Source organism: Notechis scutatus, chromosome 6 (genome assembly GCF_049901735.1).
Source record: "Notechis scutatus isolate UNSWTSFEM ecotype Mainland chromosome 6, rNotScu1.2, whole genome shotgun sequence".
Lineage (NCBI taxonomy): Eukaryota > Metazoa > Chordata > Lepidosauria > Squamata > Elapidae > Notechis > Notechis scutatus.
The window spans coordinates 65,136,877-65,162,986 of NC_142014.1; the positions used below are offsets into that span (position 1 = coordinate 65,136,877).

Genomic DNA, 26,110 nt, shown 5'->3' on the forward strand with positions numbered 1-26,110 from the left:
CCAAGATCCTTTCCAACTCTATTCTACATTCTACAAACTATGGCTTGATATGTTGGCTGAACCTAACGTAATATACTTACTTTAATTTTGCTTGATATGAAAATGCGATTGCATTATGTTGAAACATATAAATACTATAGCGCAGCACCTGATTTTTGCACATAGCCTTCAACTATACTCATTTAAGAATCTTTCAGTGGGAACAGGTCAGAATTGCAATTTCCAAGCACAATCAAGCTGCATCATCTGCACCAAATAATTAGATTACCTACCGCAACTCAGTTTGGATTCATTTGGATTTCTTTTCCTTGTCTTGGTTCTTTATCTGCACAAGACCCCCATTTTCTCACTGTTGCAAATGTCCAGTTATTTAAAATGATCTTTTTGACCATATATATATCCCATAAATAGAGGTACATTGAAATGGACCTTCCCCTTGTCCCATTTCTGCAGTACTGTTTGTACTTATCTGATTTGATAGGACAAGTGTTTCTTAATCTTGGCAATTTGAAGATGTGTGGCCTTCAACTCCCAGAATTCCCCAGCCAGCATGTCTGGCTGGGGAATTCTGGGAGTTGAAGTCCACACATCTTCAAATTGCCAAGATTAAGAAACCATGTGATAGGATATAGGACTACTATAAGGTACTGATTGTGGAATGAATAGGAGAAAATCTTTTTTCTTGGTGACTGGCCCCATGAGACGTGTCAGAAAGGAAAATTATGAGTTTAGATAGGGTTATTATAGAACATAGCATTTCATACACTCTGCCTCCTCATATTTTTAAAAGTAATACCAAGGCAGCTATGGTGGAAAATCAAGCTTCCTTATGATTGTTTTTGTATGAATTTATTTGTATGTAAAACATGCAGTGGATTCATTGAAATTTCATTAAATTGCACTCCGGCTATACATTGTTCACATCTCTCCTGATGTTTGCAAAATTAAGCAGGAGGAAAAAAATGCATGCTTTTAACATAATGCAAACTGGTTTTCTTGTCCTTGACTTTCCTTTCCAGTGGCAATTCTTTTGTAAAATAATCTCCGAGCATCTTTGAGAGTATAGTATTTTTTTTAAAAAAATACCATTGACATATACATTGGGGAGGGTGGGGGGAGAATAACGTGATGGGAAGCCAGAAAAAATGCTGGTCTCTCTTGGCAGCATGTGTCTTTATATGAAACTCGGCTGAGATAGTATCCTTTTTATTTTTAGTATCAAGTGATAGGCTGTCTTCCTTTTCACAGATACTTCAGAGATTCCCCCCACCCTCCTGTCTATGAAGATCCTAGATCAGACTTTCTCAACCGTGGCAGCTTGAAGATATGTGAACTTCAACTCCTAGAATTCCCCAGCCAACATATAGCTGGCTGACAAATTCTGGGAGTTGATGTCTACACATCTTCGAACTGCCAAGACTGAGAAACGCTGGAGATGTTCATAGAATTGCAATGCTCAGAGGCTGAGAATTATCATTCAGCATAATGTAACCTGGTGCAATAGGACTCCAACTTTCCACCCAGAGTGGACACTATAAATATAGCATTTTTGCAAAGTGAGATGTTAAAATTATGGTTCTCTCCTTTGTTATCCAAGACTGAGAACGTTGAGCAGTCACTGATTTTTTTTTTTTGTCAAGCATGCATTTGATAATATAAGTATAAACATGATTAATACATGAAATAGATATGAATAAAAAGGAACATGGACAGGGGCAGTAGGTACATTGGTGCACTTATGCACACCCCTTACAGACCTCTTAGGAATGGGGGTGAGGTCAACAGTAGACAGGCTGAGGTTAAAGTGTTTGGGGTTAGTGGAAGAAACCACTGAGTCAGGTTGAGTATTCCAGGCATTAACCACTCTGTTGCTGAAGTCGTATTTCCTGCAATCAAGTTTAGTGTGGTTTACCCTGAGTTTGTATCTGTTGTGTGCTTGTGTGCTTGTGTATTGTTGAGGTTGAAGCTGAAGTAGTCATTGACGGGTAGGACATTGTAATGGATAATTTTATGTACTACGCTTAGGTCAGACCAAAGGTGGCATAGTTTTAAGTTATCTAAGCCTAAAATTTCAAGTCTTTTTGGCCAGTTTGAGGCCTTTTTCGACCTCCCAGAGACTTGAGGAAGGCTTCTCAGGCTTCTGCAGGCTGAAAACTAGCCCCATTTCATCACTTCCGGTATTTTCGGGAAAAAAGGAAGTGATGAAACGGGGTTAGTTTTCAGCCTGCAGAAGCCTTCCTCAAGCCTTTGGGAGGCCGAAAATCAGCTGTGAGGCGCATGTATGTGCAGTGAGATAAGTTTGCTTGCAGCTTGCGTGCCGGCACAAATGGCTCTGCATGCCACCTGTGGCACGTGTGCCATAGGTTCGCCATCACGGGGGTAATTCTGTTGTGAATAGAGGAGTGGATCACAGTGGATCACCACAGCTAACTTCTAGAATTCTCTTGCTATTTATTCTTAAAATATACTGTATTGCTCATCGTGGACAAATAAGAGGCCACGAGAAAATTCATTGTCTGATTCTAGGTTTGTTAGCTAGAAAGGTAGGGCCCAAAATGCAAAGAGGTGGAGGTATTACATCTCCTTGACACAAAAGCATATAAGCCATCTGTTGGGAACAGGCAAGCTCTGAACCAGGGGTAGGATTCCATTTTTTTAATCAACCGGTTCTGTGGGCGTGGCTTAGGTGGTGGGTGTGGCTTTGGTGGTCATGTGACTGGGTGGACGTGGCTTGGTGGTCATGTAATTGGCTGGGTGTGGCCAACTCAATATCACTCACATCGAGGCACCATCTCCTCACCTGGCTTCTCATGACTGTGGGGATGCTGTAACAGTCATAAGTATGAAAAATGGTCATAAGTCACTCTTTTCAGTGCCATTGTAACTTTAAATGGTCACTCCACACAAGCAAAGTACCAGCAAAGGAGGGGGAAAAATTCCAGAGAGGTTCCTGAGACAAGAAGTCTAGTCCTGCCAAGAATGTAATAAGGGTTAACGGAGAGGCAGTTTCTGTAAGCAACCCCGGAATGTTTCCTTCCTGCCTTTCTTACAGGATTAGGCCAGTAATTTCTTCTAACAACTGGTTCTCCGAACTGCTTAGAATGCTAACAACCGGTTCTAGCGAATAGGTGTGAACTGGTAGAATCCCATCCCTACTTTGAACTAATGATATGATCTCTTCTTTGTTTCTCTCCAAATCTCTTGTCTAGGTTCATATCTCGGGGGAGGGATTTGGACAAGAACTATGCTGAGGCTAAAGGCGAAATGATTTTGTTGTGCCCCCTCTCTACAAGAACATTTATTTCATGGGGATTGAGAGGGATGGCAGATGGCACCTGTGTGCCCTTTAGCAGAAGGACAGCAATGTCTGTAAATTCCTTCTGTGGCAGGACTGGACCTCCTCCATTTGAAATTTCCTACCTGAGTTGTTAGCACCTGTTAGAGCTTTCTACCCCAGCTTAGTCTTTCATTCAATTTGATTTAATTTCTGCACTGTTGATTTCTACCAGCTTCAGGGAGCACCTTCAAAACCTAAACAGCCTCTAAAACTGATGACCTTGTAAATGTCTCTTTTGGTCTCAGTAAAAAATCTGGATTTTTGTTCCCTGCCAACTGTACAGCCATTCAATTTTAACTTAGTTTCCTCATAAACTGACATTCTTATTGAAAGACAAGAGTGTAGCCTCGGGTAACAAATTCCCGCTTCCATTTTTTCTCTCACGTGTTTTTAGTTGATATTGAACCGTCTTGGTGTCCCTCAAATAACTGGGACAATCAGTGAAGTTTAAAGGCCAAGAATATTTATAAAAAATTGTAAGTGTTTCAAAAGAAAAGATTGGTTATACTTCTCTTGAAATCCATTTCTGCCTTCTACTTTTTGTATGGAAGCTATAATGAATCTTTTGCGATTCTTTTTTTAAAAACTCTGATTTTATTATGTAATAGTGGTTCTTACCAGTTTTGTTGACAGTTGTGTAACTATAGCTTTTCATTGCTTTCTTGAATTATAGCTCTGATTTTCATAGGATATCTTTCATCCAAGAAGTTAACCATGCTTGACTCTGCTTAGCTTCCAAGATCGGACAGGTGTTACCACTCCTGAAGACTTTGTTATAAACTCACTAGCAATCAGGATAATCTAATAATATTTCTGGGGAGACAGTTAATTTTTCAAAGCCGAGCTACCATTTGGGTTCTGACTACTGAAAGAGGCACTGTTGAAGGAGTTTTCTGAATAATTTATTGGATCTCCAGAAAACATCCGGCTTCTTAATTCAACAAAAATCAAAGCCAAACTTAATGTAAAGTATTACTTCCCTTCTCTCTCTCTCCCTCTCTCCTCTCTTTCCTGTCCCCTCCCCTTTTTGGCAGGTTTTTTTGGTATAATTATGAAGGAAAGGGTACACTTTGTAAAAATGCCTAGAATTTTGGAAAGATGGGAACATTAAAAAAAAAAAAAAGAATCTGGAGGCCCTAGTGAGAGTTTAATGAAATTCAGTTTTCTTTCATAAATAATGCAGTAGTTGGTGCTTGATTAGGTGAAGCGAGGAAGACTTGGTGGTTAATGAGATGGATAGCAGGAGAGAGATTGCTTGCAGATGGTTGTCATTTCCAATGGTGTGTGTGTGTGTATGGGCTTTGAAAGAAAGACTCCAAACTGGAAGGGTGTATTTTATTAAAAATCCAAATACCCCCATAAGATTAAGACTTTTTAAAATCTCTGTTTAAACACTGATATTGTTTACTGAAATAAAGACTGTACTCTCTCTGCACTTGGGTTCGCATGTAAGATCACTTTCAGCATTCATAACTAAAAAGGTAACATGGGACAAGAAGAATGCTCAACACTTCCCGCTGAAAAACTGCAGTCAAAGGAGAAGTGGGGCATGATGGGGAGTAGTAGAACCCTATCTTTTTTTTCCTGTTGGCACCTTTCCCCCTTGGGTTTCAAATGCTTTCCCTCCTTGATTTGGGGGTACAGTCCAAGGGGGCTGAGCATTTGCCTGTCCTGCTACCCCAGTACAGAATTCTCTCTGCCACATTTCCAGAGGAAGGTAGCATTCTGTAGATGTGTTTTTTAACCCACAGGCCATGGGTCAGCCCTACTATTTGTTGAAGGCGTAAAAATAAAGGCCTGTTGCTGCTCCCTAGTTGTCCCAAGTCCCTTCATGAAGAAATGAAAGAATTAAACCTTGACATAGCAAAGTCTTTAGGTCTTATAAAAAGCAATGAACATGAAATGGTTTGGAGTATTTTTATATTCAGTAAAATATAATTCTATAATCTATCTTTCTTTCCTTCCTTCCTTCCTTCCTTCCTTCCTTCCTTCCTTCCTTCCTTCCTTCCTTCCTTCCTTCCTTCCTTCTTTCTTTCTTTCTTTCTTTCTTTCTTTCTTTCTTTCTTTCTTTCTTTCTTTCTTTCTTTCTTTCTTTTCTCAACAGGTTGTATCCACGTCATGCAAGTGCCCTCAACAACCTTGGGACATTGACCAAAGACATAGCACAAGCAAAGGAATACTACAGTAAAGCTCTCCAGCTGAACCCACAGCACAATAGAGTCCTCTTCAATCTTGGAAATCTTCTCAAGTAGGTTTCTGGGCTCCTTTAAGCATTATACAATTACAGTTGAGATATAGCTACGGTATACCGTACATATGCCGGCGTATAAGACGACCCGCGTATAAGACGACCCCCAACATTTCCACTCAAAATATAGTTTGTTATATACTCGCCCCTCTTCCGCATGCCTTCCACTTTTGCACTTTTTTTTTTTTTTAGGCACTTTTGTCACCGTGGAAACGAATCCCGTGAAGCCGAAAGGAGCAGCCAGCCTTCTCCCAGCTCCCAAGGAAAGAGGCTCGCACCGCCCGGGCTCCGCTGAGGTATCCGGCTGGGGCTGTCAGGAGTTGTTACCGCTGGCGCGGCTCCGCTGCTCCAGTCCTGCGTTGCCTCGGGAAGGGAAAGGCAAAAGGAAGAGCCGCGCTTTTGCCTTCCCTTCCCGAGGCAACGCGGGACTGGAGCGCGCGGAGCCGCGCCAGCGGTAACAACTCCTGACAGCCCCAGCCGGATACCTCAGCGGAGCTCGGGCGGTGCGAGCCTCGTTTCCTTGGGAGCTGGGAAAAGGCTGGCTGCTCCTTTCGGCTTCACGGGATTCAATTGGAGTCATCTTTTTCAGGGCAAAAAAGTCGTCTTATACGCCGGCAAATACGGTATATAATTTTGCTGCTTTCAAGTCAATCTGGTGACTGCCTAGACAAGTCTCTGCAGTTTCTCTGACAAGATTTCAGAAGTGGTTTCCCCGCTGGCTACATGCCTAAGGTGGGACTAGAAGTCACAGTCTCCTGGTTTGTATCCAAGTGCCTTTAACTAGTATGCTAAACTGGCATGTGTGTGTTTGTACATGCATGCATTCATATGCAGTACATATAATTCATTACACTGGTCCAATTTCAAAAGTTTTTCAACTTCCCAGTCTACAGTAGAGAATGACTGACCAAAATCACCCAACCGGTTTTCAAGGGTAAGGAAATACCAAAACCCTCACCCAGCATTTAATCTCTATGCTGCACTAGCTTTGAGAGAGAGTGTGAAAGAGAAAGAAAGAACCAATCCAACAGAGATCTAAGTGGACAACTGTTTAGCTTTTTTGATTCAGAAACTAAGTCCTTCCTTGGTCCCTTCCATTGTTTCATAGTGCCTTGCTTGGGTTTTTGACTTAGTGTTATGTGTATAGCTTAGTGTGATATTTGGGGCATTGGCAGTAAACTCTTTTCCATTGTGATGGGTATGAACTACAGCTCATTATTTGATTGAAACAAGTCAACCTACCTTATGGATTATGAGACTTAACAATAAACCTTTATTAGGATTAATCTCAGTCTAAGGCTTAGCTGTGATGCTCAGGTGTAGTTAATCAAGTATTAAAGTGAAACTGTAATCTCCTTGTTGCCAAGCCAAGAAGAATGAGAAAGTGAATGGAAAGAAGCTTGTTTCAGTTAGGCTACAGCGTAGATTGAACTTTCTTGTAACATCAAAACTGAGCTAATGTTGGAATTAACTATAGAAGCGAGAGAAAAAGTTATGTAAGTATGTAATTATAGTGGATCTCAGTTACAGTGAAGCTTTTTATTATATTTTAATGTTCTTATCTGTCTATCATCTGTCTATCATCTATCTGTCTGTCTGTCTGTCTATCTGTCTGTCTATCTATCTATCTATCTATCTCTCTATCTATCTATCTATCTATCTATCCGATGGTGTTGTTTCCCATGAAACAGCTAGATTATGCTAAATAATAGCAGCTTTGTGCAGCTATCCCTTATTATCTACTCTTTGATATTGAAGTCACGATGTTCTGTTTTTTCTAAGTAATAAATCATCCTTGATATATAGTCTTTAATATAAGGTTCATGTAATAGAACTATATCATCTAAACTCCAATATCAGCTGCTATTAATCATGCCCATCAGCTGTTTTGTATACTAGCTTATAAAATTTGAGGTGAAATACAATAATATTCAGAAATCCAATTAGAATCATACTGCTTATCCAATAATAGTTGCTACTTTTTGAAGGCAGCAAACACAATATGATTCAAGCCACTCTAAACAATAATAGAAAAATGGATCTAAAGACAATACCAGATAGACTTTTAAAAATGCAAGTCTTGGATAGATACATATGGCATGTTAATTTATTTGAATGGTAGTCATCTGACTATGTGAAAAGAAATGTTAACACTTCAAATTTCCAGACAATATAATAACTGGACAGCCCTTGGCAGTTGTGTCATCATTTCAGAGATATTACCTAAACAGAAAACCAGAACGACCATAGATTGGCAAAAAAACAGTGGGAGCGTGAAAGACTTTTCATTTCCTTCTGGCTTCCCCATTGAGTTTCCTTGTGGGATTCTGGCCGGGAGCATTGGAAATCCTCTCTCCCCTCCACTCCTCTCCCTTCTCCTCCCCCTTTACCTTCCCACAGATAAATGGTTGCTGCTGCTTGGGGCAGAGTAAGGGATTATGAGAGTAGCTGGGAAATTGTCATGGAACATTAAAAATGAAGATCACATGACTGTAGCAGCAGCATAACTGCAGCCAGTAACACTGAAGCACCCACATTTCCCCCAAATTTCATTGAGTTATGGATCTTGATTTTTGGATACATTCTGTAAGTTAGCCCATTTTCAGATTCAAAAATTGTTGCCGTATGATGTACTAGTTAAAGGTTGTGACAGTGAGTGTTTTAATAGTATATAGGCAAATGGCGCAGTGGTTAGAGTGCAGTACTGCAAGCTACTTCTGCTGCAGCCAGCTGCCTGCAATTTGGCAGATCGAATCTCACCAGGCTCAAGGTTGACTCAACCTTCCATCCTTCCAACGTGGGTAAACCGCTTAGAGAGGGCTGTAAAGCACTATAAAGCGGTATATAAGTCTTAAGTGCAATTGCTATAATGTAATGTAATATCCCAAAGATGCTTTTGTGAAAAGGCAACTGGACCTTTCCTAGAAGATATTTTGCTTCTCACCCAAGAAGCTTATTCAGTTCTGGCTGAAAGCTAGAGGATAGAAAGATTTATATTCCGTGCAAGTCATCTAGTTATTAGCACTCTTTCTGAGAGTTATTGAAACACAGATAAACCTCCAAGTGGCCTCAACAACTCTCAGAAAGAGTGCTAATGACCAGATGACTGCAAGGAATATAAATTCTTCTATCCTCCACCATTCAGCCAAAACTGAAGAAGCTTCTTGGATGAGAAGCAAAATGTCTTCAGGGAAAAACAAATTCCAGTTGCCTTTTGACAGAAGCATCTTTGGGACAACCATGGCCTGGATGACTGAGAATCTTCATAGAGTAATGTAATGTAATCAGAGATACCCAACTTCTTCTATACAAAGTGCTATTTTTAGCTTTTAAGGGCTGCATTGTACAAATAATGGGCAGAGCCAGAAGAAAAGCTGAATATGATTTCATTTACATTTTATGAAGATAGCTGTATTCCATTTCCCTTGCTTTCCTACTCCCAGATTTCAGGTAGCTGTTTTTTCAGATTTGAATTACACAGAAACAACTTAGTTTGTGTCTTTTGCACTTCTCAGAAGTACATTTTCTTTCACCATTAAGTGGGTGCCGCATTCCAATAGAAAGAGTCTTCTAGTCTATTTACGATACACATGTTTATGATGCTATTTATTTAGTCTGGCCTATGAATGAGGTACCAAGTGAAAGAAATGATCAAAGTATACATGCAACACATCTACTATGGTTGCATTTTTGTGGGTGTCCCAAATGTTGTGGCTGTTGCTGTAGAGCAGTGCTTCCCAAACCCGGATAAAATTACCCTAAATTGGGTAAATGTAGTTTTTCTTTGGGTAATGACCCACAAATCCATTAACAATCACAAAAGGGGCATTTAAATGGGTTTCTGTAGATTTCTATGTGTATTAAAATATATTCAAAAATATCCCGAAGTATTCCTAACTGAACAAAAACCAATACAATTACCAACAGTAATTTGTTCAAAAGACATAAAGATCATTCAGTAATATTGTTTTTATAATACAGTAATTCTCAAGTTATGACAGTTTGTTCAGTGACCATTCAAGTTATGAAGGGTCTGAAGGAAGGACCTTACAACTGGTCCTTGCAGTTTGATAAGACTTTATGATGAGTGGTTTGGGGTAGGTAATGAAGGAAAAAGTTTAGGAAACACTGCTATTGACTTGAAATTTTAGGACTGAACTGGTCTGTGCTTTTGATTAAATTTTTCATATTCGTCCAGATAACAATCTTTCATAATGAAAAATGATTCCAGAGGTGTTATTCACTGTCATTAAATTTGTTTCTGAGCCCACAAAATGAGATATTTCTGGCTGCCTATATTCTTTTGACAAGCAAAGCAAAAAAGAAAAAGAAAGAAAGAAAGAAAAAACAAACCAATTCTTCTAGCTTTCTATTTTAGTCAGGGAGACTATATTTATGGGTTTCACTTGGTAGCACATTTTGATAGGAGCCATGTAATGAATATTTGGTTTTGTTTTCAGTTTTGAGATAACATGTGTCATAACTTTCTTGCTCCCCCCCCTATAAAAATAAAAATAGGGCAATGAGACATAGAGCTGGTGCAAAATATTTTTCTGCTGTATAAAAAAGAGGGCTCTTCTAGATGACCAGGCTGAGCCCAAAGGTGAGATCAATTGTGCCATCATTTTGGAGTCGCTACATTCCCACAAGAGACCTAAGTCCAACCCCCAGTGAATTCCATTGACTCTAATCTAGCTCCAATTTGCCTTGACTGTTAGTAGATCAGACTCTTTTGTGTAGCAATAAGCACTTACTTATATACCGCTTTTACAGCCCTCTCTAAGCGGTCTACCAAGTCAGCATATTGCCCCCCAACAATCTGGGTCCTCGTTTTATTGACCTTGGAAGGATGGAAGGCTGAGTCAACCTTGAGCCGGTGAGAATCGAACTGCTGGCAGCAGATGTAGCCTGCAGTACTGCATTCTAACACGGCTAGGTAGGTAACATAGGTAGCATAAAATAAATTCAGCGTACTTTTGAACTCAGTCCTGGTTCCTTGTTTCTTAGGAGCCTAAACCTATACCTATGGTGGATTTTGCAAAAAAAAATAATTAAGAGCAAATGAGAATTACAAAAATAGCAGAGATTGGCTATTAGAAGAAATAGCTGTCTAAAGCTCAGTATCATATATATATTCTACAATGGGGCAAATAAATGTCCATTGTCTTTATTTTGCTTTTTCTTCAGCTTGAGTATACAAACAAGCAGAACGATATGGTTAAATGGGTTATTTGCCATTTGAGAATATGTGTCATGTTCCAGAAAAATCCAACTCCAACTAGAAACTCAGAGACAGCATTTTCTCAAAGTTTCTTTTTATTAGAATAGGTATACTGGCATATCTGGGAAAACCCGAATTGGAGAGTTCCGGGTTTTCCCTTAGTAATTCAAAATTCAAAACCCAACCCCTGCACCCATCAGTCCATCACATGGTCCAATCACCAACCATCCCAACTTGGGACATCCCTTCAACCACTCCTCCGCCAGGTGCAGGAATAACATGACCTTGACTGAAAAGAAGAATGCTATTGTGTCTAACTACCAACACTCTAAAATCCCCCCCCACACTTTCCCAGGCACAGGAATGTGGCAGTGTGGAAGCTTCTGGTTCTAATATGGCTTCCAGAGCTGACAACATGTGTCAGAAAGACAGTTAGGGGTTTAGAAAAAAAATACATTTTTGTATTGTAGCTATTTTATTCATAAAGAAAAAGCTATAGCTTAGCCCCACCCATTTTTTTTAATTGATCTTAGATTTGAAAGGGATCTTTGAGGTCTTCTAGTCTACCACCCCCCACCCCACCCCTGCCCAATCCAACCTATATATTTTTTCTCATAGCTGCTCTGGATGAGTAAAGGAAACGTAGCACCCTTTCAATCCCTATTATGCCCTGAAATATACAGGTTGAGAACCTTTCTTTTCTCAATCTGTCTTCCAATCAATACATTGATCGTTTTTTACTGGAACTGTCTTCATTTTTAACCAAAGAAGTTGATTACATATGATCAATGCCATTTCTTCCCGTCTAACACTGAACTGGATTAGGGCCAAAATATTCTTTCTCTCTTTGGATCAAGTCACATACACAATTTAAGCTATCCTCTATAAAATGCTATAATCATTTTATTATCTTGACAAAATCTGTGCATTGTTCTCTAATTATTATTTTTTTTAAAAAAACCCTAACAGAAAAAGTGGATAATTGATGCTGTGAATAATGAAAGTATGTATTCCTGTTGCTGAATTGATTTTTTTAAACGTTTTATCTGATACTAGCATTTCCTTTAGCCTTCCTAGATCCTGATTGTTTCAGCAGATTTTTAGGTTCTAAAAAATAGGTACTAAAATCTTGTATTTGGGAGAAGTTCAAACATTCTGTAAATTCATAAATTAGCTGACCTTTTGCTGCTGAACAAAGCAGGAGAAAACATGGGGATTTATGGTTTATGGTTTTATGTTAATTAAAGTGTTGGCATTTTTGTCTCCAAAGCAGAATTGTTTTTTCCCTCCTGTATGCAGAAAGGCATTTTCCAGTTGTGTGATAGTCTAATATTTGCTGGGAGCACATTTGTTGAAATTGACAAAGACTAAAGCCACTTTAGGAATTAGTTGATCATGACTTTGCTGTTCTGTGAATGACACTATTTACAGGAAAAAGGCACGCAGAGGAAAAATAACAAAAGCTGTAATGTTCTAAGTGTGAGAGATTTTTTTAGGGTGTCATAAAACAAAATGGAACCTATTTTCTTGAATCTAATATTGAATTGGGAGTCCTCTGAACAGTTAGGCCCTTTGCCTAATAGTCGGGACTTCATTTGAATAATTCATTTGAATAATAATAATTGAGTTCTCATATCAAATGACCTAAGTGCCAGCGCTCACTGTAACAGCATTGCCAAAAAGGCATTAAGAGTTGTAAATCTAATCTTACGAAGCTTCTCCTCCGGAAATATTGAATTACTAACTAGAGCATACAAACTTTTGCCAGACCAATACTCAAATACAGCTCATCAGTCTGGAATCCGCACTGCATATTGGACATTAATACAATCAAGCGAGTCCAGAAGTATTTCACAAGAAGAGTGCTACACTCCTCTGCTCGCAACAGAATACCCTATTATCACCAGGCTTGAGATTTTGGGCTTGGACAATCTTGAATTATGCCGCTTACGGTTGGACTTCCGTGTAGTACACAAAATTATCTGCTACAATGTCTTACCCGTCAATAACTACTTCAGCTTCAACCGCAACAATACAAGAGCACACAATAGATACAAACTTAATGTTAACCGCTCCAAACTGGATTGCAGAAAGTACAACTTCAGCAACAGAGTGATCAATGCCTGGAATGTACTACCTGACTCTGTTGTTACATCCTCAAACCCCCACTCCTTTCACCTCAATCCACTATTGACATTATCCCATTCCTAAGAGGTCTGTAAGGGGTGTACGTAAGTGCACCATCGTGCCTACCCTCCCTATCCTATTGTCCCCATTTATTCGTACCTATTTCCTGTATTCTTACTCATGTTTATACTTATACCTATTATCTTGTAAGCGATTGACAAATCAAATAAATAAATAAATAAAAATAAAATTGATTTAAACACTGCAAGTCTTCTAGTTATAGAACTATGTGAATTGAGATCCTTGTGCTCTTTCATCATGGCCGCACATATATCTAGTCCTTAATTTACAAACACAATTGGGACCAGTATTTCTATTGTTAAGCAAGGCAGTTGTTAAGTGAATCACTCCCAATTTTACAATCTTTTTTGCCACAGTTGTTTAAGTAAATCACGGCAGTTGTTAAGTGAACCATTCAGTCATTCAATGAACCCACTTCCCCCATTGACGTGGCTTGTCAGAGGCTGGCTGTGGAGATCATATGACCTTGGAATGCTGCAACCATTGTAAATACATGCCAAGGACCTGAATTTTGACCTTGTGACTATGGGAATGTGGCTACAGTTATAAACGTGACTACAGGTAGTCCTCCACTTACAACCACAATTGAGCTCAAAATTTATGTTGCTAAGTGAGAAATTTGTTAAGTGAGTTTGCTCCATTTTTCTTGCCATATTTTGTTTAGTGAATTCCTGTAGTTGTTAAATTAATAACCTGGCTGTTAAGTGAATCTGGATTCCCCATTGACTTTGCTTGTCAGAAGGTCGCAAAAGGTGATCACATGACCCTGGGGTACTGCAATCGTCATAAATATGAGTCAGTGGTCAAGCATCCAAATATAAATCACAGACCATGAGGATGCTGTATTGGTCATTTTTTCAAGTCTGAAAAATTGTGGTCATAAATCACTTTTCAGTGCCATTGTAACTTCGAATGGTCACTAAGCAAACTGTTGTAAGTCAAGGACGACCTGTGCTAGTTTTAAGTCATTTTTTCAGTGAATTATTTGAATTATTTCTAGATAAATGGTTGTAAGTCAAGGACTGCCTTATGTGAGGGTATCATTTCCCACCTCCATTTCGTTGAACCTTTTAGTACTGAATTTAATCTTATTGCTTTTTTCCCCATCTTCATCAAAATTAGACAAAAGGAGCCCCTATCTCTCTCTTTTTTAAATACCATGTTCCCGTGTTTCAATTTTATGATATGAAAATGAAAGAGATGGAAATGGCGAATAAGTGACTTTATTTCAAAGAAGAGAGGAAATATTACCTTAATTGGTGTTTCTAGGGAAGCTTTTCATTAGCTGAACCATCTGCAGTTGTTACAGTTGAGGTCCATCTCTCCCTCAGCTATTAATATTTCAATCTTCTCAGGGAGCTTCAAATTCCAAGTCAAATATCATCACTGATATTTTTTTTTTCAAAGCAAATGTAGAGACAGTATTAATATGACTATTGATAAGGTCTGCATAATAGAGTCATGCATCCTGGAAAAGCCTAGAGCATCCTTCAGAATAACAGAATAGGAAGGGACTTTGGAGGTGTTCTAGTCCAGTGGTCCCCAACCTTTTTTGTACCAGGGATCAGTTTCAAGCAGAAACACTTTTTCAAGGACCGGGAGTCTGAGTTGGTGAGTTTGCTTGCAGACGCCATTACCTGACTAGGTAACATCTGATGTTGTTACCTAGTCGGGTAATAAAAACGTCTGCCAGCAAACCACCAAGTTCAGGAGCGCCAATGCCTCCTCATTGCAACCCTGAGCGACAGATATTCTCTTCTATTGGGACATTTAAAACGGAGGGTTTCAGCTGCAGATTCAGGAACTGCGCCGGGCTGAGGAGCGCCTTCAAAACTGAGCGCTGGGCGGCGGCGGCCCACGGCTCTCAGCCCTGCCTTCCTCAGCCCCATCCCTCAGGTGTCTCCTTCCCTCCCTCAGGTGTCTGCCTCGCCCTCTCTCAGTCGCTCTCTCGCTTCCACCAGCCCAGGAAGAAACTGCTTCAAAGAAGCCGCAGCGTGGTTTTTCTGTCGCCGCATTCCTCCGAGCGCCCGTTCACCCCCACCCGCTGCGCCGCGCTAGTTCAATCCAGTGTCGTCTGCCTGCCTGCCTGCCTGCCTTGGTTTCTGGTTGTTTGGGAGCAGCTTCGCTGATAAAAAGAGGCGAATAGTTATTATTCTCAGCCAAGCTGCTCCCAAACAACCAGAAACTAAGGCAGGCAGGCAGGCAGGCAGGCAGAACGGAGCACTGGATTGAACCGCGCGCGCGGGGCGGGCAGGGTGGGGGTGAACGGGCGCTCGGAGGAGCTGCGGCAACAGGAAAAGCCACCCCCGGCTTCTTTGAAGCAGTTTCTTCCTGGGCTGGTGGAGGAGCGAGAGAGCGACTGAGAGAGGAACGAGGTGGAGGAAACCGAAGCCGCTGAGCCGGAGAGCAGGACAGGCTTTGGTTGCTTCCCCTCCCCTTCTTTCATTTGTGTCCTTGATCCCTGATCCCAGCAGCATTCACCGAAGGCGAAGAAAGCCGCCATTTTTTAAAATTTTATTTTCTTTGCGGCCCGGGCACAGAGTGCTCCACGGACCGGTACCGGTCCGCAGCCCGGTGGTTGGGGACCCCTGTTCTAGTCCATCCCACTACTCAAGCTGGAGACTCTATACCATTCCAGACAAGACATTGGCCAATTTCTTCTTTAAAACCTCCAGTGATGGAGCCACACAACTTCTGAAGACAAGCCATTCCACTGGTTAATTGTTCTCACTTAGGAAATTTCTCTTTTGTTCTAGGTTGCTTCTCTCCTTGATTAATTTCTATTCATTTTTTCTTGACTTGCCTTCTAGGGCTTTGGAAAATAGGCTGACTCCCTCTTTTTTGTGACAGTCCCTCAAATATTGGAACACTACTATCATGTCATCCCTAGTCCTTCTTTTTACTAGACTAGACAAGCCCAATTCCTGCACAACCATTCCTCATACATGAATCGTCTAATCATCTTTGTTGCTCTTTTCTGCACTAGTTTCAGAGTCTCTACATCAACCTTTGACCATCTTGACACTTCAACCTGCACTGCAAATGTTATTCCCAGAATTATCCACCTACATGAGTTTTTCTAGGCCATCCAGAAAGCACCAAGTTTCAGAAAGTTGACCGTACAGTCAAAATGATATTAGCTATTTAGATATTTTAAAATAAATTACAGCAAGGGTGGGGAACCTGGTCTCTTACATGCAATAGATCTGGTCAACATGGCCAGTGGTGAAGATGGTTTGGGGTGTAGTTCGGTAGTACCTAAAGAGCCACAGATTCCCCATCCTTGTTTTATTTTTGTCCACCGCTTTCTCCTTCTTGTGCTCTGGCTACTAATACAAGAAATAGCACCTGTGGGTGGACTGGGAGAGCAAGAATCAAATGTGAGAGGAATGTCTGTTTACTGGCAACAGCAACAGCAGCAAATGTCTTTCTCTCTGTTTGAGTTCTTTCTCTTGGCAGTGTTAATGGACATTTCTCCTGTCCTTGAATTGGCAGATAAGTAGGCCACCCTAAATTGCTTTCCTTCTTTGCCGAGCTCTATTGTCCTTGAATAGCAAAGCCTGGCAGAAGTGTTCTTCTGATATATTAGGAGTGCAGAAGATGAAAGGATGTTCCACTCAGCCAGTACTTTTGGAACTGAATTTGAAATGGGGCAAATAATACCGGCTTGGAAGCATTTATCCAGCCTAAATTTTGATTCAGCCTGATTTTGAACGCTCTTTAGTGCTTGTGATAATCATTCTTAGCAAAAGACAATAGTAGTTGTGTTGTGCTCTGTACTCTGGGCTGCGTAGCTGACTCTGAGGAAGTATTTTGATTTTTTTTTGGTCCAAGAATAACAGAATAACAGAGTTGGAAGGGACTTTGGAGGTCTTCTAGTCTAACCTCTCTGCCCAAGCAGGAGACCCTACACCAAGGGTCTTCAAACTTGGCAAGTTTAAGACTTGTGGACTTCAACTTCCAGAATTCCTGAGCGAACATGACTGGAGGAGGAATTCTGGGAGTTGAAGTCCAGAAGTCTTAAAGCTGTCAAGTTTGAAGATTCCTGCTCTATACCAACCATTTGGGGTTGATTTAGATTGAATGATACCAACTTGGGAAAAAAAAAACCTATGAAAGCAGTATCCCACAGTTGTTGCTCTGCCAGTTGTTTTTCATTATAGGAGCTTAACTGTATATTTATGAAAAAGAAAGTTGTAAATATAAAGTGAAGTCCATCATCTGGCTGTTGTTAACATATGAAATAAACAATAGTGAAATTATCTCAAAATGCTCATGCTTGTTTGCTTCTAATTATTCTGTTCTACCAAGGTCCCAGATGTTAGCCTGTCATTACCCATGAAAACTTTATTAATTTCCAGTGTCGTCTTGTTACAGGTTTAGCATCCATTTGTGGAAAGAATTTATTTTATTTTATTTTTATTTCATTTATGTATCAAATTGCTATGCCTATCACACTTGCGTGATACTATAATCCTGCTATGAAAGCAATGCAGAGTATATATTGAGGGAGTCTGGATTGAAAGAAAACAGGTGTGGTTTTAAAACTGGAGGAAGAAACAAAGTAATCTGAACTATGCTGATGACATTAACTTGTCATCTGAATATGCAGATGATTTGCAATAAAAGTCAATAACTTTCTAGTAATAAAAGCCACAGTGGAAGAACAGGATTCATATTAAATATAAAAAAGACCGTACTAACAACAATACTACAACAACCAACTTTAGAATGGACAATGGGCATCCTGAAGTGAAGATCAATACCTTTTAGTGTCAACTATCAACAGAAAAAGAACTAGCAGTCAAGAATTAAACAGCAGTAAACCCTTGGGGGGAAAATATTGAAGTGTTGTGGCATGTTTATACCAAAAAGGTCAGGCTCATGCAGACAATGGTTTTCCTTGTGACACTCTGGAAATAAAAAAGTTAGACTTTGAGAAAGTAGGATAAAAAAATTACGGTACTGATGCTTTGGAATTTTGGTATGGTGAATGGACTCCGTTATAGCAGCAGTATAACCCTGTTGAAAACTAAAAGACCCATTGGGAACAGCTCCTCCCGGAGAAAATCTCTCCATGTTGATTTAAGTCCACATTGCTGGGGCTCATGCTCCATTGAGCTAAGAATCAACATTGACTTGATGACACATCTTCACCAGTGAAAGATATTTTTGCATGATTTGTATTCTATTCCAGCATTGTTAAATAATGCTGTCTGCAGCATTTCTGAAAGTTAGGAGAATGCCTTTTCCTTTCTTTTTGGAGCACCAGACAGATTGCTTGAGAACAACAGATTTAGATAAACTACTGAATCTCTCAAGCAGAGTCCTCTCTCCTTTCCTCCCCCTCCTCCCTCCCTCCCTCCCTCCAGTTTGGACTAAGATTCTCTGGGTAGTTTGTGTTGCCTGGTTTAATTTTAAAAAAAAAAGGAAAACAAAGAGTTGAAAAGCAGGGAAATGGGATTTGTGAATATTTCATAGACTATCCAACAGAAGGGAACCGAAGCATTTGCCAACAGGTACACCCTTTTTTTGAACTACTATCATCTGGCAGATGGTACAAAATAATAAAAACAAGGACAAATAGGCTGAAAAACAGCTTCTGTCCCAGGGCAATAGCTCTTTTGAATTCTACTGTATAGTGCAGGGTTGGTGTGGTGTCGGGGATTTTCGGTTCAATGTGTGGAGTGTGAAGGATGTGTGTTTGTGTTTATTTTTATGTTCATGATGTGCACTGAAGATGGTGTTTGATTTCATTGTATGAGGTGCAATGACAATAAAGTAAACTAAAAGGCACAAAACATCCACGCATCTCTCCCTCCACCCATTCACCCAGCCAGGAATCTAATACTGTCCCAGTAGACATTCAATAGAAGAATTTAATTATTTAGCCTTTTCCAAAGACAGGAGAGGTTGTTTTGAGTATGTTAACTGTGTGATTTAATCAATAGGCAAACTGAGTAAATTATTCAAAGAGCTGTCTTTGCTATCCACTCCCTGTTATTTGACTTTCAGGAATCAAGGGAAGAAAGAGGAAGCAGTTCTCCTCCTGAGAAGTTCCATTCAGTATGGACCAGATTTTGCCGATGCCTATTCTAGTCTCGCTTCACTCTTGGCTGAACAGGTAACTGAAAAGATTCAGAGTCATCTTTTCCCAGACTGAACCTTCCTGATATGCTGGACTTCCATTTTCATGATTTCTATCACATTGTCTAGACTCTAGAACTTAGGGGGGCAGGCAGGGGTGGGATTCTACCAATTCGCACCTATTTGCTAGAACCGGTTGTTAACATTCTAAGCAGTTCAGAGAACCGGTTGTTAGAAGAAATTACTGGCCTAATCCTGTAAGGAAGGCAGAAAGGAAACATTCTGGTTTTGCTTAAAGAAACTGCCTCTTCGTTAACCCTTATTCTTGGCAGGACTAGACTTCTTGTCTCAGGAACGTCTCTGGAGTTTCCCCCCCCCTCCTTTGCTGGTACTTTGCTTGTGTGGAGTGACCATTCAAAGTTACAATGGCACTGAAAAAAGTGACTTATGACCATTTTTCACACTTACGACTGTTACAGCATCCCCACAGTCATGAGAGATCAGGCAAGGAGATGCGTGCCTCGATGTGAGTGATATTGAGTTGGCTACACCCAGCCAATAACATGACCACCAAGCGATGTCCACTCAGTCACATAACCACCAAGCCACGCCCACCACCTAAGACATGCCCACAGAACCAGTTGTTAAAATTTTTGAATCCCACCCCTGGGGGCAGGAGTCCTATTCCTCTGAAGGTCACCGGATTGGGAAAGCTCATCTAGTTTGTATTGCATTTTTGTACTATTGAAAGTGGACCTGCAAGGGGAGATGTGTCCTGCATAGGAGAAAAACAAAAACAAATAACCACATGTCAGATGAAAACAATCACACACACACAAATGGAATTCTCCTGTCCCTTCCTCTTTCCTTCTTAACAGGCTGCTGCTGAGTGGGAGAGGGATTGAGGGACTGGCTGGGAAATTGTCACAGGAAGTTAAAAATGAATAGAGCCACAGTGGCACAGTGGTTAGAATGCAATTCTGCTGCCTGCCAGCAATTTGGCAGTTCGACTCTCACCAGCTCAAGGTTGACCCAGGTTTGCATCCTTTCGAGGACTCACATTGTCGGAGGCAATATGCCGACTCTGTAAACCAGTTAGAGAGGGCTGTAAAGCACTGTGAAGAGGTATATAAGTCTAAATGCTATTGCTATTGAATAGAATAGAATTCTTTATTGGCCAAGTGTGGTGGGACACACAAGGAATTGCTATCATGTGACTGCAGCAGCAGCCCAGCTGCATAGCTGCAACCAGTATTACTGAAGCAGCCACAACTTATCCAAATTTTATTCCTATGGGAGCCATGGATCCTGGATTTTGGACACATTCTGTAAGTTAGCCCATTAGAGGTATCTTGGTTCAAGAATTGTTGCCCTGAGAGGTATTGTTTCACCCAGTTAAATGTCTTTCTTAATATAAAATACAAACAGAAATAAAAACAATGGGAAAATGGGAAAACAAAGAGAATAGGGAGAAGAAGTGAGGAGGGGAGAAAAAGAAATAAATAAAAAGCAGTGACTTTTGACTTTTTTTGATCCATTAAGTACATAGTAAAATTACAGTATCAACTTTTTAGTTATGCCAAATAATAACTACCAGCCATTTCTATAACAAGCTACTCGATTGTCAACAGCCAATCAAAATTTCAGTATTTTATTTCATTCAGAAAGTCCACAAGCTATTTAACCACAAAGCTATTCACATTCCTGTCCCTAATTAATCAGGTTCACCATCTCTGCCAGTTCCATCATCTTTTCAGGTCATTCCTCTATTGCGGGCCTAGGATCTGTCCTTAAAGAGTTACAAATCATAGTATCTATGTTACTGCTCTGAAATAAGCAACTGAATAATTATAGATTCTAGATTTATCCTTTTTTTTAAAATAAAGTTTTATTTGGGTTTTCACACACAAAATGCAAGTAAAACATCTTTTTTGAAAATAGCATGGTCCTGGGTTGAACTTCTTTATACAGACACAAAACTCAATTTCATGCTCCTTTTTGTATTCTATTCCATATCTTATACTATTTTACATTTTCTATATAGTTTTTCCCCTCTTTTAATTTTCTCAATTTTATTTTGATTATCTCATCTCAATTCAAATCATTATATTTATACTTTTGTCTGTTCTGTTGCAATTTCATATTATCTTTTCTCATTAAACAAATTTTCTCCTGTAGTTACTAATTGGAGTATGACACCTTTATATCTTTTAATTACATCCATTCAACTCTTATTTAAACTTCAATATATACCTTAAGTTTATGACCTTCAATATAATACATGATACATAACTTCCAATCGAATTCTGCTTGGCACATTCTTATAATACACACTATATTCTTAAAAAAAAAAAAGATTGTAAATATATGTAATTATAAACCCTCATTCCATTCCAGTTCAGTTCTATCATTAATAATCATTAAAACCATAACATCTTTAACACTTCTTTTCAATTAAATATCATACTTCCTTAAAAATACATATAATCTCCATAATTAATTTTTCCCTTATTTCTCTTCACATATGCTTTATAAATCATTAAATATACCTTTTGTTACATTTATTTATTGACAAACATTCCACTGAATTACGATAGCTATTTTATTAGACATTTTAATCATACATTTTCATATTTTCTAAAATTATTTCTGTTTCTAATATAACCATACTATCTTATGTACCTTTGCAGAATCCCTTTTTCAATTAAATTTTCACCCATTATCTCTAAATAGGCCCTGTTTCTCTATATTTTGCTTCTGTCCTTTATAACTTCTTTTCCTTTCTTTCTTCCCTCTCATCTTCTCCCTCCCCTTTTTACCCCCTTGTCTCTCTAGTTCTTCTGCATTTCCCTCTTCTGTTGCTTTCTGATTTTATACTTATTTTTCACTCTATTTTGGGGGGGAGTTGTTTTTCCCAATCTTAAACTTTCCATTCTCTTTCCCCCCTTTCCTTTTTTTCCTCCATCTAAGATTACTTGTTCATTAAAGATGGCTTCTTCTTTGTTGCAGTCTTCTTGTTCTGCAGGCATTTCTTGTTGTTTCTCATAATTCCAAATCTCCATTTCTAAAAACTGAAATATGAAGCCAAAAGAACCTCTCCCTTCTTGTGCATCTTCTTTGTACTTTTTAAGTTCCATTTTCAGTTCTTCTAAAAGTGGAGCCATTTTAAACAGTTTTAAACAACCATCTGATTGATTTTAGTCATTCAAAACAATAACCAAGAATCCAGAAATCATCAAGTAATCCAGATAGTCCTGAGTTATATCTTCTTATTTCTTTTTCGACTTTCTCTTCCTATGGTTTTTATTGTGATATTTCAGTTAGAATGTATCTTTTGGAAGTCTTGTTGAGATTTTGCTGTAAGTTTTTTTTTAATTCCAGGCAGTCTCCTCCCTTCCAGATCCTACCCTTTTATTTTTTTTCTCCCCTTTCCTGTTTTCAAAAGCTTTTAATTATCCAGAAATCTTTATTATCCCTTTGACTTTTTATTTTCAGCATTAAATGCCTATTGATGTCAAAGTGGATTTTTCCCCCAATTTCTTGCTTAAGTCTCTTAGATGTCAGTATAGGAAAAGGAGAAAACCAAATCTTTTCCCTTTTCTCTCTCCTTCGCAGCTTAAAAATCTTCTTAGGGAACAATGTTATTGTTTTTTAACAGTTTCAATTCCAGGGTACCTTATTTGTTGCTTTTGCTGTTTGACCCGGTCAACCAAAACTTTCTCTTCTTATCTTCCTCCTGCACATTCTTTTCCGGTCGAGTTCTTCTTTGTGGTGGCCATTTCTGACCACCGCTGCAACTGTCTTTGGGAAAGGGAGTAATGGCCAGCTGGGGAGGAGAGATGCGGCTCTCCTCAATCCTGCAGGCAGTCTCCCCCTTCTTCACCACCTCTACGGGGTGGCTTAGCCCTGAAACCAGCTGGCTTGGGCCGCTCCAGCGGTGAGCACAGATCGAAGCCTCGCAGAGACGAGGTTTTGGTCTGTCGCTGAAGAAGCTCAAACCGGAAGTCCTAGATTTATCCTTATGGAGAAAAACTGGAGGGATTTTTAAAAAAATGTTTTATAGACATCCCTATATAGTATGTTTTCCTAAACCATCTAAGAATCTATAGAATATAGAATAACAGAGTTGGAAGGGACCTTGGAGGTCTTTTAGTCTTTCTGCTCAGGCAGGAAACCCTATACCACTTTTTGGGCTCCTGGGCCAAAAATTGTGCGTGCACCAGCATGCACGCACTCACAGAATGCAATGCATGCCCCCTCCCCACACCCCCTGTGCATGTGCATGCAAGTCCCCTCCCTTGCCGCCACCCCCTTACCTGGAATGCACTTCACAGCTGATTTTTCAGCTGGTTTGAAGCCTTTTTCGGCCTCCCAGGGCTTGGAAAAAGCATCTGCAGGGCTTTTCAGGACGAATTATATTCCCGTTTCGTCACTTCCGGTTTTACAGGAAGTGACAAAACGGGCCTATAATTTGTCCTGAAAAGCCTTGCAGACGCTTTTTCCAAGCCTCTGGGAGGCCGAAAAAGGCCTCAAACCAACTGAAAAGAAAATCAGCTGTGAGGCGCACGCATGCGCAGTGAGGTAAGTTTGCCTGCGGCTTGCATGCCAGCATAAATGGCTCTGCGTGCCACTTGTGCCATGCATGCCATAGGTTTGCCATCACGGCCCTATACCATTCCAAACAAATAGTTGTCCAATCTCTTTTAAAAAACTTCTAGTGTTGGAGCATTGACAACCTGGAGACAAAGTCTTTTCACTGATTCATTATTCTGTCAGGAAATCTCTCCTTTCTTCTAGATTGCTTCTCTCCTTGATTAGTTTCCATCCATTGTTTCTTATCCTGCCTTCTGGTACTTTGGAGAATAGCTTGAGCTTGAGCCCTTCTTCTTTGTGGCAACCCCTTAGATATGGAAACACTGCTATCATGTCATCTCTAGTCCTTCTTTTCATTAAACTAGACATACCCAATTCAATCTAAAATGCAACTGATGGTCTCATGCTCCTGGAATTGTAAAAGAAGCACATGTTTAATGTTCTTTGCTCAAAAGAGTTGAGGAAATCCACGTAATGACCTCGTCCCCCTCGTGGATGATGATTTCAAGTCATAGCAAACTTGAAAAGAGAATAACTTTTAATATAAACTAATTACTTTGGTAAGCCCAAGCGTTAATCAGAGGGTTCTGGTGTTTTAGATAATTTTGCACCTTTCATCAGGCTATTTTTTCCATGCCAGAAAATTGGCTTGTCATTCTTGTAAACTTCAAAGTAACACTATAAAATTCTCCTTAAAAATGTTTACTGTCTCCTTTCTAGAGAAAAACCTGTTTCCATGGAAGTGCTTAGGAGACTCAAATGTTGCAAAGGTAGCAGTTGATTTAGTTGTACGCTTGATGAAGCTCATTGACTTTGTGTCAGGTTATGTATACAGTAATCCTCCACTTACGACCCCAAATGGGATCAGAATTTCCGATGTTAAGCAAGGGAGTTTTTAACTGATTCCCCAGGGGGTGTGGAGATGTTGTATTCTGTAGTGCCTGCCCGTCTTCCTAGCACTTGTCTGTGGCACCAGCCTCGCCCACCCATAGCTCTCACCCTCAATGGCCTGCTTGACTGGAACATGGTTTCAGTGGTATAAGCAGGCACTTCTGGGTTTCCACTTCTTCCTACAGTTGTGGTCATGTGAAGTCCTCACTTAACAACCCACATAGTCTTTGCTTAACAACGGCAATGGGGACTGGTGGGATTGTCATTGCTAAGTGATGCAGCCACATGACGTTGTCCTTTATGACCTCATCCTTTAGTGATGAAAATTCTAGTCCCAACTACCACTGTAACCTGAGGACTATCTGTACCCTACTGAAAGCACCTCTCTGTTCAGAAGCCTTTCTCTTCACCGGTGACCGCAGGCACTAACAATTGAAGACACCATCTTCAAAGCACATGCTTTGTTGTTGATAGACAACATTTCAAAGATCACCAGTATAATGACGAAAAGCAATTGGGTGGGGGTGAGGTTGGCTCCAAAAATGCCCTTTGCTCTTTCAAAAGCATCACAAAACTGAGAGCAGGCCCACAAACAGCAAAAAGCCTGAAAGGAAGTATGTTGCTTTATGAACTGTAGTTGATAAGAGTATTGGAACCTGATTATAAGGAATGAGGCAGGAACCAACATTACTTCTGTTATGCTAGAGAGAATATTACACCAACATAGATCAGGTCTTCCAAAGTCATTAGGAGAATGGCCAAATTCCATTATCTTGGAAAGATGGATAGGCAAAATCCTAGGATTTCAATCCAGAAACATAGACATAGACGAGGGCTTTGATTTCTTGCGATATGGGGTTTCATTCTTGTTTTCAACAAAAAGAATTAAGTTTGCTAAATTGTTCCATGAGCCATTTGCCAAATAAGACAATCTTTGAACATGGAGTAAAGTATTCGGAGAGCTAAGTTTTACAACTGTGCCTGTTTGGAAGCCTGATATTAACCTTCTCTCTTTTCTGGGGAGCAAATGTACCTAGTTGGGATAAATGAATCCCACCCATCTTGTCTTTCTGCCTGGTGGCATCTGAGACACATCCATTTTGGCAAAAAAAAAAAATGGTTTGCCATTACCTTTTCTCATGAATTGTTTTTCTCAACTTAGGTAACTTCAAGATGTGAGGACTTCAACTCCCAGAATTCCATGCTGGCTGGGGAATTCTAGGAGTTGAAGCTGTCAGCTTTGGAAGCCATATTGAGACTCAGTGCTCCCACACTGCCACAACTGAGCCTAAGAAAGTGGGAGGGGGGAGTATATCTAGTTAGACCAGTGGTTCCCAAACTTTTTAAGTCCACTGCCCCCTTGGTGCTACAAACTCATCATCAATGCCCCCCACCCAGGGGCGGGATTCAAATTTCTGTGGGCATGGCCTAATTTGAGGGTGTGGTTTGCTGGTCACATGACTGGGTGGGTGGGACTTGCTGGTCATGTGACTGGTGGTGTGGCTTGCTGGTCACGTGACTGAGT

The 26,110-nt window shown here is 40.0% G+C and overlaps 1 protein-coding gene across 3 annotated transcripts in view; it reads left to right on the forward strand.

Moving 5' to 3' along the window:
* The window catches only part of TMTC1 (transmembrane O-mannosyltransferase targeting cadherins 1), a 162,555-nt gene that overhangs the window by 115,650 nt on the left and 20,795 nt on the right, over positions 1-26,110 (forward strand). For 2 of the 3 annotated variants that reach the window (XM_026695102.2, XM_026695104.2), the window contains 2 exons: positions 5,442-5,585; positions 19,030-19,138. In XM_026695102.2, coding sequence (XP_026550887.1) covers positions 5,442-5,585; positions 19,030-19,138 — 253 coding nt within the window. The remainder of the gene's footprint in view (positions 1-5,441; positions 5,586-19,029; positions 19,139-26,110) is intronic. The other variant, XM_026695103.2, reaches the window with a different exon arrangement.